At 45.8% G+C, this 19,988-nt stretch overlaps 1 protein-coding gene and 1 long non-coding RNA gene across 2 annotated transcripts; one reads left to right on the top strand and one right to left on the bottom strand.

Moving 5' to 3' along the window:
• Positions 1-1,542: 1,542 nt before the first annotated feature.
• On the top strand, positions 1,543-8,572 carry LOC135916320 (uncharacterized). Its single transcript, XM_065449652.2, has 3 exons — positions 1,543-3,354; positions 6,894-7,166; positions 8,021-8,572. Exons 1-3 carry the CDS (start codon positions 1,790-1,792, stop codon positions 8,484-8,486), a joined length of 2,304 nt encoding a protein of 767 aa, XP_065305724.1. The 5' UTR covers positions 1,543-1,789; the 3' UTR covers positions 8,487-8,572.
• Positions 8,573-14,242: 5,670 nt separating this feature from the next.
• Positions 14,243-18,213, bottom strand: LOC135916307 (uncharacterized). The gene is made up of 2 exons (XR_010568898.2): positions 17,940-18,213; positions 14,243-14,688 (listed from the first exon to the last, which is right to left on the bottom strand). It is a non-coding gene; the product is annotated as an uncharacterized lncRNA (long non-coding RNA).
• Between the last annotated feature and the right edge of the window lie 1,775 nt (positions 18,214-19,988).

Below are 19,988 nucleotides of genomic sequence, written 5' to 3' on the forward strand. Positions count from 1 at the left end.
CTTTCGCCACCACCAAGATTTATGTTTATGTCCACTGCGGGGTATACTTTAGAGTGTGATTAGTTATGTTCATTTGCATTTCGGTCAGTACGAACATGTTAAGGACAATATTGACCAAAGTAGTAGTTAACGAAATGCTTGTGTTGTTGCATGTGTGTGTTTGAGCGCGCAAGGGCGCAGAAGAAAAGAATAGAAGGCAGTTTAATATAGGTACATATTGTTATGAAATCGAAAATTATATCCGGTAAGAAATAAACATTTCAACATTTAATTTCAGCATCAAGAGCTCAAAATTGGTATAACAATGCTTGGTGATTCTATACGTTAGGCACATGGCACAACTTTCTCAAAAAAGAAGACGAAGAATGCAAAGATGTCGCAATGTGCCTGCGTGAGGCAACAACAACAATGTCGCCTAATATGTTGTTTGTATCAACATCACCTATATATTTCATTTTCAATCAATCTCGTCTACATGGACATGAAATGCGAAGCGTGGGGGAGGGGGCGTAAAATTAAGTAACGTGTATACAGCACATTGGCTTACATTCCAATTACTGGATCTCTTACTGAAGCAGAAAGCGTAAGACAGATATATATCTATTGCTTAGGGTAACGGGTATCCCAAACAGCAACAAGAACTTCAGTAATGAGATTGACAGAGTCACCCTAAGTACATTTAACATGCACAGAAAAAAATTATTTTGATTGAAAATAAGTTCATTGATTGCGTCACTGGCTAATCAGGAGTAGTGCACAGAACGCCGACCATAGGCCGATAGCTTAGACGTCGTGTCGGGGTGAGGGCACATACAGATACGAGCACCACGATATTCTGTGATTTTCTGCATGTGTGTTGCCTTCCTATCCTGTTTATACCTACATTTGTCGTGTTAGATCTTATCGTTATTTACCATATCTACCTCGCTTGACACTGTCTTCAACCGCGTGCGCAGGTATGTTGTTATGGAGAAGTTTCAATTTTAGTTTTTTTTTTTGGAAGCGAACATGGAGTCCTAAATGTGATAGGGTTATGTGTGGGTGAGCAGTGAAAGCACTGCGTGGCCACTATAACAGCTTGTAGATCGGCTGTCGGAAAACACAACAGCATCTACATCACGCGGTGGTGATGTGTTCAAGTCTTTAAGAGTCTCTGTTCTTGGTTTTGGCGACAAAGGTATTTGCTTGGCAGTTCAAAATTTTTCCTACCGAATCCAATCGATTACTAGGCTAAATTGGTTCACAAGCCTAAATTCTGCCTTCAGAGTTATTTTTCATGATAGTTCCTACCGTACGCTACACTTTTTATCAATATTTGATAATTTCCATTTTTAGTTCTCTTTTTTTTCGTTTGTGTTAGCCAGCTGACCCAGGGCCAGTCCCACACTGTGGGTGTGCGCCATAATTATTCAGGACAACAACAAAATTTTGTGTACTGCTACAAGAGAAGAGAGAGAGAGGAAGGCAAAGGTAAGACAGGAGGAACGAAGAATGCCTATTCCAGAGTGCGTTTGTTCAGTTGTGAATTAAGCATCGTTATCATCATCACCAGAAGGTGACGAAGAAGAAGAATAGAACCCCGGGATGAGGCAACGCACGGCTGCTCCTACTTTCTCGTTAATAATTGGCAAATGAGGCTTGCGACAAACGCCTCGACAAATTACGTGCGATACAAGCGGCCATTAGTGTTCGCCAGGCAGCGTAAACCGGAGCCTAAATCTACAAGGTACGCCTTACTTCGGTCACCTCAACTTCTTTCCCACCTTCGGCGTTAGCTCACAAGGGAAACATGTCGGAGAAGACGAGTGCCGATCATACTGACAGTGAGCAAACGGACAAGCAAGACACAATGTCTTCGTCTTCCGATTCGGCGGCTTCGGGCACGGACCGCGAAGGGCACTTACCGGTGGGCGGAGAAATCGCCGCCACGACCGCTGAGCTCAGTTCAAGTGTCAAAGCGGAGCCCGAGCATCATAGCTCGCAACACGTGGGCAGTGGAGCGTCCGACATGTCTGCAGACTCCCTCGTACGCAAATCCGGGCCGCCTTCGTCAAACCCAGTACAATCGGAAGCGGCAGCCATGGCCGCAGAACAATCCGCACCGCTTTCGGACCACAAGTCGGAGGCGTGCCTAACTCCGGAGGCAGCGAACGCGGAGTACAGATCCCTACTTCTCCAGTCTTCGCCGGTGAGACAGCATCAAGAACACCGAAGTTCCAAGCCGTTCTCGACTCTCTCTCCTGTATGGACGGAGAATGACTGGCCTGACGGGCAGCATAGCCCCCTGAGCCCCAAGACCCCGCGAATATCGTCGCAGAGGCCAGAAAACTTGAGCATGCAGTGGAACAGCGTCACACCCCCGGACGTTGATACTGCTTCGACTTCGACAATGCAGTCATTCGCCCGCGCGAGTCAACCCGGCATACAGTCGCTGTCAAGGAAAACCGTTCTACAACAAGCGATAGAGGATAATGACATAGAGCCCATACCTCCTGCGGGTCTCAACGTGTCAGCTGCGCCACAGTCTCGTGCGCAACAAAGTGACGCAGATGATAAGGCATCTCATGAACTGGAGGCTCCGGGCAGTCCCCGATTATTGGCGCCTTGGAGGGAGATACCCCAGAAACTAGACAGAAAGCATGGAGCACTAGAAGTCTTCAGAGACACGTCACCTTCAGCGAGCGGCAGTGCCTCTGCCAGCGAACTCTCCAGCCCTCGAATAGGCTCGGCAGTGCATTCACCCAAGCTGCGGTCGGTCGCGTCTGACACTAACCCTCGCATCCCTTGGGTAACGCTCGCAGTGATCTGGCTGCAATTGCAGTCTCACTGGAAGTACCTACACAAGGACTACCCTGACCGCTGCGCAAGCGTCTGCACGATCCTGCACGAGAACCGGTGGGAGAGGGTTCTCTTCGCCGCCTTCCATCACGGTGACGTCAAGAACCTGGCCTTAAACTCTCTTTGCTTTTTCGCCAAGGGTGTCCTTCTTGAAGCTGGTCTAGGCACGGCCCACTTTGCCGCTCTATTCTCGACTGCGGCCGTTCTGGTGGGACTCGTGAACACTTTCATCCTGTTTTGCCTGTCCGAGTACACTAAGCTGTCCTCTTTCCAGACGGTGTGCTCTCAGACCTTCGTCGGGATCATTATGACACTTGAAGCGCTTGCAAGCACGAAATTTGGCAAGGTGAGAATCCACTACGGCAAACGGAGGTTCCGGTTCAGGAGGAAGCCATTCGCTGTGCTTGAGACGGTTGTTCTGCTGTCTTGCACGGAGAGTAACGTTTGCCCAATTGTCAGTGGCATTTTGGTGGGTGCCTTCCTCGCCCATACGTCGCTGGGAAATTTTATTACGAGGTAAGTTTTTGTTTGTCCAGAAACACTACAGAAGCTTGTCGCATCACACAATTTCAGTGCACTTCTGTTGTCACCATTGGGTACATGTAGCGACGATAGGTTTCCGTTGTAGAACAACAGTTCTTTGTAGTGCAACAGAAGTTTGTCGCATTACTTCAGGAACACTTCTGTTATGACAAATGGGGGCCTGTTGCAATGATAAATTTCTGTCGTACAACATTTTTCTGTAGTACAACAGAAGTTGGTCGCATTACTTCAGGAACACTTCTGTTGTGACCATTGGGGGCCTGTTGCCACAATAGGTTTCTGTAGTATTTCAACAGCTCTCTGTAGCGCTACAGAAGTTTGTCGGGTTACTTCAGGAACATTTCTGTTGGGACAACAGGGTGCCTGTAGTAAGGACAAATTTTTCTGTAGTACTACAAAAATCTGTTGTAGAGCTTCAGCTTTCTGTTGTAACAACAGACATACGACAGAGTGTACTTCTCTAGTCAAAACAAGAAATGTCTCTTGTACATCAGAAAAGTCTGTCGCTTCATCAGGAATCTGTAGTTACTACAGAAAAATCCTGTTGTACAACAGAAATTTCTGTAGTACTGAACACAACCTCTGTTGTCATTTTCAACTGGGTACAATCTCATAACGTTCTTCAATTCATTGCAGGGGCTGAAGTAGACCATCTATGAACAAATGCATCTTTGCTTGCTTTTGGTTCAAACAGCAATAACTATCAACCCATGTGCACACGAAGTATAAAGAAGTAGAAGTAAAAAAAATGTATAAAATTATTGCACACAGATTGCGTTCCCTTTCGCAATTTAGTACAGTGCTTTCTCTTCTGGTAAACAGCCTTAAACTGAAACGCGATGAGCTTACTTTTTACCATGATCACAGTAGTTGTCATCATCAACCTCATTATGATCGATTAAAGTTTATTTGCAAAAATTTCAGCGATGATTACGATACTCTCTAATGAGAAATTTGAGTGCAGTTCTATACGTGTTTTTATTTTGCCGTATATTGAGGCGATGAATTTGATCGAAAATGTGATTTGCGGGTCCAGCGCGTGGGCTTTTATACACGACTCATCGAAAATTCCAGTGTAATCCCTGGTGCCGCGTGACTACCAAAAAGCACAACATAATTAGCATCGCGCATGCAACCAGATTACAAAACAATCGTAAGCCATGACAATCGAAACAAGCGCGAACGAGGCCAAACCAAGCTAACCAAGCATGCGCGAGTGAGAGCTAACGCGAGCAGACGATAGTACGAAACGAGCAGTCCGACTGAGACCACATACGAGTACGTATCAAGTGGTCCTGCGGTCATAACGACACTACTTTCCCGCGTGCACGTCATTGAAGGGGCAGCTCTCATTGGTCTCCGCTGTTCGCGGCTTGCGTCTTTCATATCCCGCTCTGCGTTTGCTCTTTCATCTTTCATTATGCCCGTTGCGCGGTTACTGAGAGCTGCGCTCTAAAACAACTACAATAAATCTAAGTAAATAGATCCACATCTAAATATGGAATGTAATGTTGTGCAGTGTTTTTAGAGCAGCCAGGGTAACGGCGTTGTGCAGCTTTATTAACATTAGTTTTCGTGAGCAAATGTGGTGTATTATACCTTCAGGCTGTTGTACCTGGTAGCGGTTTATTTCGTGCGGGCACGCGTGAAACGTCAACGCCATAATCATCGCACTTTGTCTGCCCGTCGAGCGGCAAAATGAGCGGCCTCACAGTTATGAGCGCGAAAATCAAAATCAGCCGTAAAAAAATGTTTAAAATGCGTGCCGAAATCAAAGTGATAGGTAATTCTCTCGAGTCCCTGTGTTCACCGTCATGGACACATATTTCCTGCGTAGTGAGTTACACAGTTGAGCTACCTTCCAAAGAACATATTCACGCTTCGCTCATTCTCTTCAATAACAGATTGCAATGGTTTAGTTGAGCAGGGTCTCGTGTAAATAATCTCTTGCGAATACTCACGTTGCCGACTGCCGCATAACGTGTTCATGCTCGAAACTAATACTTCGTGATGGCGTGAGGCCGTTCAGTTAACGCCTTTATGAGCCAAGCCCAGCCGGATGGCAAAAAAAGGTAATCCAATAAGCAAGGGGTGCACGTTCAAGGCACTTGCACCATATGTTCTTTAAATATTTTTTTCTTACTATGTCCACATAGAGGGACGCTGGATCTAGCGAAGATGTAAACGTGATATTTTGCAGCTCATAATAAACGCTCTTGCGAAATCTGCAAGATGTGAACCACACGGTAGAAAATTTTTGTTTTGAGTGTCAGTTCCATAGCACCACTGCCTTCAAACTTCCAGCAACTTCCGATAACTCAGTTTTGCGCGGCGAATTCTGCCGTGCATATTCTGTCGTACAAAATAGCGAGTTCTTAAAAGGCGTGGATTAGCGTCGCAATCTGTGGGACCATGGCTTCAATTTAAGTTATTATCTTACCATTCGAGCTTTGATGGGGAATACATGGTTGGCGTGGTTGCTGGTCCAGTATTACGTTACTTTAGGACTGCAGTGTTGTCGAACATTTCTCCAGGTGAACGGCACGGCCATACTTTGTATTCACACGTACGAAACAAAATCTTTGAGGTTCCTTGATTTCATGAATGTAGATCAATCTTTTTGTTTGAGCGATTTCCGCTTTAGACTCGTCGACGTGTAATCACCGGTGTGAGGTAGACAGTGAAGTCACGTCCAACAAAAGATTGATAAATTTTATTTAGACGCTTGTGGTCGCTAGACTAATTAACGTGGATATGCCTGGGGATGGCTTGCTTTCTTAGGCTATGACATAGCATTTGTTGCTATGCCCCGAGGCTGGAAGTATGCATAAGATATTCTAGTCCAATACAGCATCATATTGGAACAAAGTATAACGAAGCCAATTGTTTATTATTCCAGCTTAGATACTGACACTTTCTGATAAATGTGATTGTCCTGAATAGCTTTCGGTCTGTGATCTCAAAAGCAGAGATTGCTTCATATTTGAATGCATTTTCTTAATAACTTGGCGGCTAGCTCAAAGCCTTCCAACAGTTTTGACAGAGGTAGCTTTAAAGCAGCACAAGAAAAGAACATGTTTTCAGCTTCGCTGCTCCTGTTTCAGGATTATATAATCTGCCAGCCCCCAGCAAAACAATAGCGATTTCGAACTTACGATAACAAATATAATGCGATTATGGAAGTTTCCATGCAAAGCGACTCGAAGTTTAGTTTCCGGAGAACTGCTATGAACGTTCACACTGTTAATTACTTTACCGTATTGGCCATCCAGAATCAATTTAGTACATATTATAGACGCTGTGGTGCGGTTTCCAGAGGAGGTTTCAGCACCTGCGGTTTAAGACCCAAATAACTCTAATTACTCGCGTGTTCTTGCGTTCACAGGCCATGCAAAAGCAGCCGTCTCCTTCTCGTGCTCAGCAACACAGCAGGATATTCACTAATCTGAGCCACTACGAGCCTAATGTGCTAAGCTGCGAGTTCAGGGCCTTGGCTTCTTATCTCGTTACAGGATTCGGAGACCCCGACGTAGCATATACCTATGCGTTCTTCCCTACGCACCGGTTACGTTCCTATTCGTCACTGCTGTCATCGCAGCCTTCTTGTTAGGACCGTTTCCTGACACTGTAGCCCTGGCTGAGACTGGGCTGTCGTTTAGCGTTCCGGTATGGCGTCCAATGCTGCTCCCGACGCTCTACCAGCCCGATGTTTGCTGGTTGGCGTACGCCGTTTTGTCCATATGGGACGTCGGCCAGAAGCTTGAGAAAGACCTTGGGCATCTCAGGTTAGTGCTGTTTTTGTAACTTTCGTTACAGACTTGAGCGGAAGTCAAGTTGTATTACACTAACACTCAGAAAACGTGTTTACCAGTTTGATAGGTGGCCATAATGTTGTGATATTGCAGGCTTTATTTGTGATCTGGTAAATTTATGCTTTGAATAACGACATCGTGTATTACTGCTCGTGACACCGGGGTCTTGTACCAGAGTAGGGTAAAGCAGAAAACAGAATAATATGCTAGTGGATAACTGAGTATGGTATTAATTTGGGCGTGTTTGTATCTGTATTCTACGAACGCAGGCTTCGTGTAGAGAATAGGAGAGAGTAAAACGTTATAGAACATTTTCCCTCTTGTGTTATTTTCTACTAGTTTGTGCGCAAAACTGGCCTTCGCGCAAGATTGCATGTCCTCAAATGTCTTCGTATTGAAAGAAAGTAAGGCAAAAAAGGAAATGGAGCCCATTCGCATCTTACTAAATGGACGACAGGTAACGAAAAATAAGAGACTACTATGACACTCATTGCTACGAGTAAGAAATAAAGGAGAAGCCACATGCGAGAGTCATGAATGCGGATTAAGTCACGAAACCATAACAACCAGTAAAGAAATGTTTTGTTGCGTTACGCGTTCATTCTGTGCCTCACACCGAGGTGGCTTTGGAAACTCAGCCAACGTCCGGAAGCTGATGTGGTAAAGTAAACAGCGTGCAAGAGAACGCATGCCAGATTATCTGTTTGCTAATTTGGAAAATGTGGACGTCTTGATCAATTAACCACAGGCGGCGGATGACTCACGCGATGTGCTTAGTTCAGCCAGGCCGCTGATGAATCGAACACCTCGCATCGTCGTCGGCGCAGCTTTCTGTTCCTGGCCGTGCTGTTGGTGAATGCTCTGAACGTGCTACTGGACGGGTTGTGCGGCATCCTCTGGCGCCATCTGCTGGCATTGGGAGCCAACCTGCCGACGCCCTTGCCACATTCGAGCTCGTGCACGTGCACACTAGTCGCCGCCCTCATGGCGCTGAAGGTCATCCACCACGTGATGCATCCCGGCTGCGTCTATCGCATGGCGTCGGTGCCACTCTACGTGCCCTTCTGGACCGGCGTGCTGCTCGAACTTACGGTGCAGAACGTTGCGAGTGGTTCGGCCGCTTACGTCATCGGCCCCGTCGCGGGCATTATCCTGGGCATTGTAGTAGCATACGCCTGGATAGATTGCCTTAGCAGATTGACTGTCAGATTAGCGGGCCTCTCGGACATTGGCATACTCCTACGTGGCACTTACCTGTCACCTGAAAACCTCCTACTGAGGCTGAGACGCTAACGCACTTCCTTTGTGCGCTACAGTGCGCATATCATCCTGAAATTAAATACGAAGCAGTGACACAATCGAAAGCCTCTTTCTACAGAGCGTTGCGTTTAAGTAGCATTTCTAACGTCAGCTAACCAGCCAATAGATTTGCGGGCTGCGAAGATTGAGCGGGCTTTGGAGGGAAGAGAAAGAATGACTGGCAATTTTACGTATGTAGAATATAACCGGCTTAATGTGGAGAGAAATGTACATTCATAGAATTCGCTTCTTATTATTCGTGATAAGCTCCCTTTTATAGGGAGTGCATGATTATTGGGAACGATATTCACCTTTCTTGTATGGTTATGAGGGTAGCATGGTTTATAATAACTGACCTACAGAGTGTTCTAAGTTAGTGCACCTCTGTTCTGCGCAATAAAACTTTGCATATAGTGTCTCATTGCTATCTCCAAAGCACACGTGCCTTTTAATGGAATGTGTGAGTGAATGGAATTGATCGTGAATGACATGAAAGGGAAAATCGACCTACACTTGACTGTGGCACGAAGCTAAAAAAAAGTAGGGTTGGCATAAAACTTTCCAGCTAAACTAAAATGGACCCTGCTGTGGGGATCGAACCCGAGTACTAGGAGGCTCAGGAAAGGAAAGCAAACATTTGGTTTCTCGGGAAACATTGAGGCTCCTTTCTTTAGCCATTTGCTACAGTCAAATGGAGGACTGTTTTTTGGGGGGGACCTTGTTTTACTTTGCAGGCTTTCGTAGGATGGAATTCGGAGACAATACGCCATATAGGAGCTAGTACCGCCATTCCTTCATTCGTGGGTTATTCCGCAACAAAGAAAATTGCAACACGGTCTAAGCAGGAGCAGCACCTAGTTCTTTTGTCCTGTAGGTGCATATTCATGCTATACACATCAAAGTCGGGCAATATAAATTGGTGTTCTAATGGCGCCTTACACAGGGTGAGGTCGAAATAGTGTGACGTGACTTCTCTCTAGTGGCACCTCTGCGAGCTCTGATGGTGGAATAGATTGCATTGCATAATATCGTCGTGCGGTAGCCAATATAGACGGATTTCTGTAGAAGAAAGCGCTCTCAAGTATTAGGAAGAGCGCCAAAGACACCCCTGGTAAATACGGACCCCAACAAAAAGCATGCTCAGAAGTTGCGTCAATTATGATGTCTTTAGGATGAAATTTCCCATTTTGACGATCAACAATTACGTCATGTGGATCATCTTGAAATACAGCGAAATGGGACGGCACAAATGGCTAATAAGAAGAATACACATCTTGCTGACTCTTGCAGCAGCTGTTCCACTTGTGAACTACGTTTGCGAAGCGTGAAAGTATTTAGGCAAGAGCAAGCTAAAAACCGCTAAAACAAATTGAAAACTAAGAACCATGAAACTCTAGAGGCATTTCTTTATTGGAAAAGTCAGTCAGGATTGTGTAAGCGAAATATCGATTGCACTCAACAATGCAGAAATGAAATTCCTTTCGCCCTTGGTTTAATTACTTCCTGTTCGGCGAATTCGTTTTTTTTCTTGTAATGATGCGTCTGCGCAGCTTGTGCATATATATACTTATGGGTGTGGCTTCAATAAAATCAGTTGTTTGTACCTGTGTTCATCTTCCTTTCTGTTGTTCCATCCCGTTGCACTGAACTTCAAGATAGTTCTCATGTCAAAGTACCAACTAGCCCAACATTCAGCTCCTTTAAACCACCATTACGTGCCCAGTCTTCACTGGTGGCTGCTCTTTCTTTGAACAAGGCACCCAGCATTGCAACATCTCCCAGCGTATCTCAACACGAACGATGCATACTCGTAGGATAAACATGTCAACACGCCATTAAAACACATTTCAGTGCAGCATATGTGTAGCACTTCAATGTGCTATCACTTGAGCGCCTGCAAACAACTTTAATCCTTGCCGTTCTCGTATAACCAACTGAAACGCTCAAACCGACTATCCACGCAATAAACGTTTAATGCACATGTATTTATACGCGTTGCCCGTGTATATGATTCACGCTAGCATATATACTTTCACATTATGTGAGATATACCAGCTGTTTCTGCCAAATGTTCATGCTTTTTCATCCATCCGCCACCCACCAACTATTCTGAAAGTATGATGCAGACTGACGTATCTGTCGGGCCGATAGTGGTATACGCTATTATAATTTTCGTAACGCTTTGAATTCAGACTGATGCACTTGCGAGCAGTGATACCTTACGTGAAAAAAACCATTCACAAGAGCTATATGTGATATTTTTGTATTGCTACATATGAACTAGTCCCACTTTTTGCTTGGTGAATGACTCGGGCCTTATACTGTGTGTTTTTTTCCGGCCTTAAACTATGTATGCCGCAACTGATTCTCCTTCTACTGAACTGTAATGTTTACGTTACATAGATAACACCGACCGTCTTAGTTTCAAGAGAACTGTCATGTTGACAGTTACATTTTGGTTCTAATGTAGATAAATACTATAAAACGGAAAGCTGGATATGCGTCTCTATCACCTTACTGTTTTGCGGTAAAGCATCATTACATCAGGAATCTCGAATTTAGGAATCATTCCTCTTTTTTTCTTGCCGTGAGCGGACATAGCCACAGAGTATCATCATTGCGTCGATACGTGTGTATTTACGTGAGCTTGAACGTGTCCACAAAGCTGAGTCATAAGAGCGCGAAAAAAAAAACGCTACAACACAGGAAGACGGAAGCCAAAGCGATGGCATGTAACTAACCTTCATTGTTGGCTGAGCCCGTAATATAAATGTGATATGCACTTCATATGTAAAAAAAATGGAGCGAACGCAAGAGCAACGAAATTTTGACAAGGTGACAATACCTGATTTTTTGTTGAGTGCCACTAACACAGCCACGCAGTAGACAAACATATAAAGTTCGCAAATATTTAAATGTTTAACAGTTGCATTGCTTTGTCTGATTTAACTTTTGCAAAGCCAGCATCGTGGTTTGTGCGAGCCTCTCCTGAGGAACGCAATCCTGAAAAAGCCAGCTACGTCAGCCTAAAAGGCTGCTTGCAGCCGTCTTAAAACCGATGAATATCCGCTGGTGGGTCTTGAACCAGCACCTTTCAGAGCTGTTTCTGAAGATTCCCAGTGTGTCAACGACGTCAGTACGATGTCTCTAATCATTGCATGTAAACTTAAGGAAGGTAACTTGGACAAACTTTTCTCACAAAAATCTCGGATACGTTAGGTGCCTTGCCAGACAGCACCTGTTGACGTGCATTTGGAGCGGCGTTACGTCGCTCAGCTACGCCATCACACTCTAAGGCTACAGTGGGTTTGGATCAGCAAGAGCGAAATTTCTTCGCTGTAGCTCCCACACAGGCTTTCAGCTGCCGCCATGCTGCCTTTGTCAGTATGCCATCGTCATACCACCGTCTCCGAACCATGATTGTCACGCCATCGTCATTCCGTCGTCATCATGCTGGCGTCGTGACACCGTCTTTATCAATCGACCGGCGTCGCCCCGTTGTCGACGCACCGCCGTCGTCTTGACGCTATCGTAAATCGCTGGCTTTAATGCGCTCGTCGTCACACCGTGGTCGTCAAGCTTTCATTACCACACCACCACTGTCGTCTTGACGTTACGCACGTGGTCGCACCACACACGGCGAGACATCTGGCCGGTTTGTACTAGGAAGACATTGCATCACTTGGGCAGTCGCGTCCTCCCGACGGTTCCTCCCGAATGGTTATCTCGATGAGCAGGGCGCGCGCTAGCCATCCGAAGAAGGAAGTGTATGTGGAAACTACATACAGCGGAGTAACGTAAAGATGCGTTTCTACAAGCGGTATCGACCTGGATTCACTCGCCAAGCCGAAATCGGTGACCGCCGATAAAAACTGACAAAATCGTTGGCAGTTACGGCCGAATCCAAAGTATTGAGAATTACAGCAAAATATACCGGGTCGTTCGAGCCTCTCGCGTGGTGTTTCTAGAAATACGCAAACACAACGTGATGTGACACAACACGGGGAACAACAGCTGTGTCACGCAGCAGGAACAGCGTATTGGCAAGTAGGTGCCAGTTTTGTCAAAACGCTGCCTCGATGAGGAACGCATGGTAGCAGCGTTGGCTGCGTCGCACCACCACGGTGCAGGAGACAAGGCAGGCGGAAATACTTCGCCGTCTTCCAGCGCAAAGGATAAAGGCCTAAATATAGTCCGACGTAGCGTAAACGGGCGCACACGTTACATCACATTGGAGAGAACAACAGCGTCTCTAGTTCGACGAATGGTTCGACGCACGGGCACCGCCAACGAGACCGGACGCGGCCAGCGCCCTCCGACGCGGCCGGCGTCTGACGACGCTCGCCCGTGCGCCGATGGCGTCGGTATAGAAACGCGCTTTAGGGGATGTTGAGTTCGACTTTAACTGTAGGTTAGGTTCAGAGCAGTGTACGTATGTACGTACTATGCTACCATAAACACACGGGTCCTAGGCAGCAATGTTTGCGCAAACAAGGTTCTTGCATACCCGCCGTGGTTGCTCAGTGGCTATGGTGTTAGGCTGCTGAGCGCGAGGTCGCGGGATCGAATCCCGGCCACGGCAGCCGGATTTCGATGGGGGCGAAATGCGAAAACACCCGTGTACTTAGATTTAGGTGCACGTTAAAGAGCCCCAGGTGGTCAAAATTTCCGGAGTCCCCCACTACGGCGTTCCTCCTAATCAGAAAGTGGTTTTGGCACGTAAAACCCCATAATTTAAGGCTCTTGCATTGCAAATCACACGAGAAAATAAAAAAGAAACGATCGCGTTCAAGCAGCTTGCCGAAATGAGGACATGTAGCGGCGGCATGGATGGCTGGGTGAGTGTGAAGATGCAGCAAAGTAAACATTTGTGGGCGAGAAGGAAGCTCTGGTTGACAAGACAGACAATATTGGGGTGTCGTACACGTGCACATGCTCCACCCGCGTGGCTTTGGCTCCACTTCTCTAGGAAACGTTGTCTCCGAGCACAGAAACGCACGTAAGCATCACCAGGTGCCACTTCGGGGAAGTGCCGCAAAGAGTTCGCATAGGATACTCTAGTTTCTCGATGCGGGGCAGTGAAAGGAATGCTCCATTGATGGGTTTAGTGCACCACAGTAACACACGGGTTGTGAGGGATGGCAGATCCGAGTGCTGAGGAACTGACTTTGATCAGTGTTTTAGGAGACGAGTTTATGAGAGCCAAGTTCGACCATCTGAAACGCTCGTTCTCTTTTCTGGTCAAATATGTGCGTTGTACTAATTCTACTAGTGAACAGCACCTAATTAGTACATTCTTTACGGAATGCTGCCTCCGAGGCTGGGATTGAATGTGCTTCATGGCTGGCGGAATTTTTGTTACGGTAGAGAGAAAGTCTTCACAGCAGATGACGTTCTCCTCTGGCTCTGGTAGTGAGAGCGCGGGGTGGTGTGAAACGAGAACGATAATAAATGCAGGACACCTCTGTGTATACGTTGTGAGGTGTATTCGTAAAGGGTCTCCAAAGATATAAAGGATGCGTTTATACAGAAATTACTCAGCGCGTTACTGTGCACGTCAAGTTTTGGCAATGCCGTTGCGTATTCCACTGGGTCCAGTAGGAGAAAGTCAGCTTTATAGTTTTTAAACTGTCTTTGCAGCTGCTACAAAACTGTTGGCAAAGCTGTAAGCACTAACACTTGCGCGCGTCTCGTAGATATTTAATAGCCGCATGACCAATATTTTCGCGAAATGCAGTAAGAGTCAGAGATTCGACGAATCTAATATTTATTGCAAGACCTACGACAGAAACTGATTCAAGACCTGCGACAGAAACAGGTCTGTGAATCAGTTCATAAAACTACAAGCGAATATGTTTTAAACAAAAAAAGCAACCAAATATACGAAAATTTTGGTGACGATCAGAGCCCATGCCCACATAGTCCACTTGAATCGTCCGAGCGAACGTTCACTCCGGTGGGGCTCAACTCGTCTGTGATGCCCCCTTCTCGGTGGACAGAGACCTTGGGGAATGTAGTTCCACGGCAGCCTTCGTTGTGGACAGTCACGCTGACTGCTGTCGTGTTCTGCCACGTGTGTCCCCCTGTGGTAACGTGTGTGGTGTCCAAGGCAGCGTTCGTGGAAGAGTTGCCCAGGTGAACAGTACGCGCGAACGTGAACCGCATGACGAGGGGGAGGGCCTTTGCTCTTGAACGCCTGCAAAGCAATGTTTCAGCGGTTTACAATTACAGTGAACATTTTCTGCTTACTTGTACATGTGAGCTGCGTAAGTCTTCAACTGTGATCTGTGGCTCAATATAAGTGCTGGACATATTATTCGAGCATGCCGGAGGAAATGATAACACCACTTACTAGAGCCAGGCTATTCTTACGTCTTGAAGCAGCGTGGGAAGACGCAATCGTAATTCAGACTCGTGGACTACTAGACACCAGGAAACGACTGACGCGAATACTGACGCCCGAGTGGAGGCAACGTATGCAGCTGCATAAACGGTAGCTACATTAATTAAGCAGCATCTAGATGAAATGTTCGACAAATAATTAACCGCTATTTCAAATACGAAGTGATACCTAAGTTTCTAACTTCCTGAGTATACGTAAATGCCCAGTTCCTCACTGCATTCTTACCTAAAATTCTCGCGTAACAGCTCCGTACTAGTTTTGGTTGCGCTTCTGCTTGGTTGCGCGAGTATGCCATGACTGCCATTGGTAATGCCGTATTTGCACCTGTAAGGTCCGCACGGTTTTTAAGTTTATATGTATAGGGGAAATTCCTGCCTTAGAGTACTCGGACTGAACCAGCTTACACAGCATGCACTAGATGTCAGTATCGTTTCACGTAACATGCAATCAATGACAGCCTGTAAAAAAAAAAACCTTTTGCTTGTTTAATCACCCTTCACTCTCTCTCCCTCTTGTAGCCCAAACTAAACTGCTTTAGGGCAGGCAAATTGCTAGAACTATGGGGACGTTGGTACTGCTGTTTGTTGTGCCTACTGCTTGTCCTGCAGTTATCCAGGTTTTTGGAAAGTTTTCATTACTGCAATGAAATCATTTCTGTTGCTCTGATAGGACGCAAGCAGAACAGAACTACTCCATTGTGACGGCCTGCAACTCTCGAAGGTCGACGCAAACAAAATTTTTTAGAGCATACAGTTTGGTAAAACGAACCCATAGAGTACCACCTCCACCCTTGTCCTTGCTACAATGGCCAACAAGATTATCGGCGTGCTAGCCCAGGTCGCCTAAATGGCTCATTGCCCTTCAAAAATATATATCCTATAGGACACTGGCCAAATTATACCCTTGTACGCACAAGACTACTCTGACATTATTACGCAATGGGGGGTTACGACCTCTTTTGACTGTGCCAGCGAGTGTTCCTCAGCAGATGTGCATGCTCTCATATCTTGCCCCACAACAGTAAGCCTGAATATCTCAGTGAGCGTGACATCCCGTCCTTCTCGCTTTTCTATCCGTCTATTTCAACGACACTTCAGCACTACGAAGGTTTAGCTGTGGAGCCTACACACTATAGAGAAATAAGCCGAGGTGGTCGTAAACGCCTCGTTACTCTGCGCACTCCCGAATGAGGGCATAATATACACTACTTGGGTGCAGTTCTAGTTAGCACTAACTCTCAATAATTTCTATGGTATTCGAAAGACACTGGTGTTTCGCCCACTGCTTGCATGTTAGAGAAAGGGGAGTGGACAAAAAGAATGAGGACCCCCACAATGTGTATTTCATAGCCCCCGGACTGCTTCGAGACCTTTTGTCATTCATCGTAGTCAATAAACCAAATCAGTCAATCATTCAAAGAAAAATCAATACTGCATTCAGTATGATTGAAAAGTAGCGGATAGGTGCTTATACATGATGGCCAAAGCTACAGGGTGGCTGACATTTCAAACAGTCAGCCATACATCTGAAGGCCGGGCAAGTTACTGTTCTCTCGCCTTTCCTATTTCTGAGAGCCACTATCTCTTCTAGAATCTTCCCATTGAAAAACACATCGGACCTCCCTGTCGCGGTCCTCCGCCTTCGGAATGGTGCATATATACCTCCATGCCATACTGCGCAATTCAGAACTACTTTTCAAGCTTCTCTAAAGCTCTTTGCATGAAACAGTAAGTGGCACGCGCGCTGCAGCAGCTATGGTGACAATTAGCAAACAAGACGCATGCACAAGATAAAAATAGCACGCTGGACGATTGCTGGTCTGGCTGGTTTTTGGTTTACTTCGTTGTACAACTTTGTTGCAATAATTCGCTCTACACTGGACTTCCTAAAGCTGCACTGGCTGACAAGGAAATTTATTTACCCGTAGGCACACTTACAACTGTGGTAGGAACGAAAAGTACAATATGAGGTACATCACATGTAATACATCATACTTGATGCAAATAAAACAGATTAACAAATGAAATAATAAATGGTGTCTGCATGACACTGGCTTTGCCACACACAACAACAAAAACAACAAAACTCATTACCGCATCCACTCAAAAGCATTATTGTCCGCCTCGAATTTATGAAAGGTACTCGGGGCACATACAGACACAGTCTGAACTCGGGCAACCGAATTGAGCATTATTCTGGCTGTAGAAAGACTTTGCCTCGGGAGATGGTTATGTACCACGTAGACCAGCGGCGAAGAAACTCGGCTTCACCGAGTTTGAACAACTGTTCTTCAAGATGACCGCGGCAAGCCTATTGAAAGGGACCACGACGAAGTTCCCCACCATTTGTTTTCCGCACTCCTTGTATCTTGCGCCTGCGTCTCTTTCGCTGGTTTCGCCTTAGATGTGTTAAAAGAAATAAACAAGGTCGCAATATGAGAGGGAACGCGAGCATTGAATTTAGTCCCACAAATATTCGTGACGTGTGGCTTCTAACGTCACGTGCTCGTACGCAAGAAATGGCTTTCTGATGGGACGTTTCGTCTCACTGATCATTTATTTTTTGTAAAGAGCACGATTGCTTTGCCGGAAATTTCAAAAGCAATTTCGAAAGTTTTGTTTTTCGTACCGCTCGATGCGAAATTTTTCAGATGAGTGAAGAAACTTTCTGATTGATCCCGTCTATCATGATGATGTGATGTCGACGAAGTAACGGGCAGGGGAAGGCGGTGCAGCGCTCAGCGACTAAAACGAGGAGCTTTGAGTGCGTGGCTACCCCCGCTTTTTCGCGTTTCCGGTGATCGCTGGATGCTCACTGTGGGACCAAATGCCGTCAAAATGCCTAACAATGGCTCTCGAGCTCCCATTGCGTATCACTATATTGGTTTCACCGCCCGTATGCTCGGTGTCCACAGCGCTCAGGCTGGGCGTAAAGAGCACCAGCAGCGGTGCTCTCCACGTATCGCGTTTCAATCGGGAAACACTAGGCGCGTAGAAAACATGCTTATAGAACAACGAGCTTGAAGCAATTACATCGCAACTTGCCTGAAATTGACCTTGCTGACCCTGCTGAAGTCCGTGGCTCCACAGCGATGGGAGCTGCGCGCTCGGACGAGACTGGACAGGCCGCTGGTCTGGTGGCTTTCCCGGGGTTCAGTAATGGAGCGAACGTCGCTGGGTGGCATGCTGTAGAAGTCCGTCGACCCGCTGACAAATCTCGTCGTAGTTCTCTCCGTGGCTCGAAATTTCTACCCGGCTGATCTATGGTTTCGTGAGCGAATTCGATGACGAGAACGCGCCGATCGCACTTCTTTGTCGTCCTCTTTCCTGGAACGCACGAATGTTTCGTTTCGTTTTTTTCTTCTAATGTCTACTGCGGGGAATCGACCGAACGCGAGCGCGCGTTCGTCTTCACGAAAATATACGTTTGTGTTGCTGCGTATTTTTTCTTTAGTAAAGTATGTGTAACAATATTCAGGATGGCATTTATAGGTCTGCATTAGAAAATAATTATGTACGTGCGTACGTGGATGCAGAGGAAGAAGACACAAGGTGTTTTGTTATGGGTTCGTTTCGGTATGAAATCAAGAAGAAATTCAAAGAAGCATAAGATTTCCGTCATTTTTTTTTTGCCTTTAGAGCAAATAACAGTAATAACGCTTGGCCACACCTTTACTTTGGCCACGTGCGACAACTCTCTCCGAAAAGAAGACAAATAAGTAGGTAAAGCGGTCAGCATGTGGCGACGTGAGGTGTCTTAACTTAAGTATACTTATTCTGTCGAGATCATGGTATTTCATGTCCTATCACTCCCGGTTAGAGGAGCATGGACGGGCATAATATGCGGTGTTGCATATGCCAGAGAGGCTTGCAACCCGGATATTGTACATCTTAGTGCAGTATAAAGTGCAAAACAGAGAGCCAGATATGAGAACGCGCACGAGTGACTGACGAAGTCACCCTGATGACATTCAAAATCTCATACAAACTAGCACTTCTTTGTTTAAACTAATTTGTTTAATTTGTTTAAACTAATTTGTTTAAACCTTTGAGAAGCGCAAGAACAAGAAGGAACTACGGGGGCTCTTCACCCTTTCTGAAATTTTCGTACTTTCTTCCCTAAGTGACAGCGCAACGCGCTTATGTACGTACACGAAATACCACAAAATAACACCGATCTCAGTCGCGATGTTTCTTCACTGGACTTGGAAAGGTTCACTGGATTTGGGCTTTGATGGAGGCTTGTTTACTCCTGCAACCTTGTCATGACAGTTAAAAAAAATGATTCCAGCTACTTTTAGAAATGGGTTTAGGCGCAAAAGATAAGGCACGGACAACAAAACAAAAGACACGGACAGGTGCACTGCCCACAAGGCGAACACTGCGGTTATTAAAACCATTTCTAAAAGCATGTATAAGCTAGACCGGCAGCAGACGTTGCTAAAAGATGACACCTACTTTCATAGAAAGAAATGATATGGGCTGTAAGCGTAAGGAAGTGTAATCTCTACAATTTCTTATTGAAAGCTTGGTGGGTCGACTAATATATAAGCCGGGTAATTATTTTTTAACCAACGACTTAAGTTCGTAGTAAACATGCTTACGATTCCTCAAAAGAACAGCGTACAAGATATGGTTATATTATCACAGTGGTTGCGCATATTTCTTAAATACTTTGCGCAAGGTACCTGCGACACCCTCTATTGGAGCTCTTTACATGCAAGGCCACTTGCTTATAATTAAACAAATTATAAAAATAGACGTACAATCCAGCAACTACTTAACAAAGCACTTTCGTTTTCGTTGATGCAATTGGGTGTGAAGAGTACAGGAATGGAATTTTTCTAGGCTTACGGACGCACAGGTTCTACTGCATAGATAAAACGGTCTGTATACCTTTGAACCTCTTTGGTGAAATTGAACAAGGGTTGCTTAGAACCAATGTCTAGAGAACGTGCATTTGGAGTGGCGTTAGGTTGCTCAGCTACGCCATCACACTACGCTGAGGCTACGTTGGGTTTGGATCGCCAAGAGTGAAATTTCTTCACTGCAGTTCCCACACAGCCTTTAAGCTGCCGCCAAGATGTCTTTGTC

Source organism: Dermacentor albipictus, unplaced genomic scaffold (assembly GCF_038994185.2).
Source record: "Dermacentor albipictus isolate Rhodes 1998 colony unplaced genomic scaffold, USDA_Dalb.pri_finalv2 scaffold_66, whole genome shotgun sequence".
Taxonomy (NCBI): Eukaryota; Metazoa; Arthropoda; class Arachnida; order Ixodida; family Ixodidae; genus Dermacentor; species Dermacentor albipictus.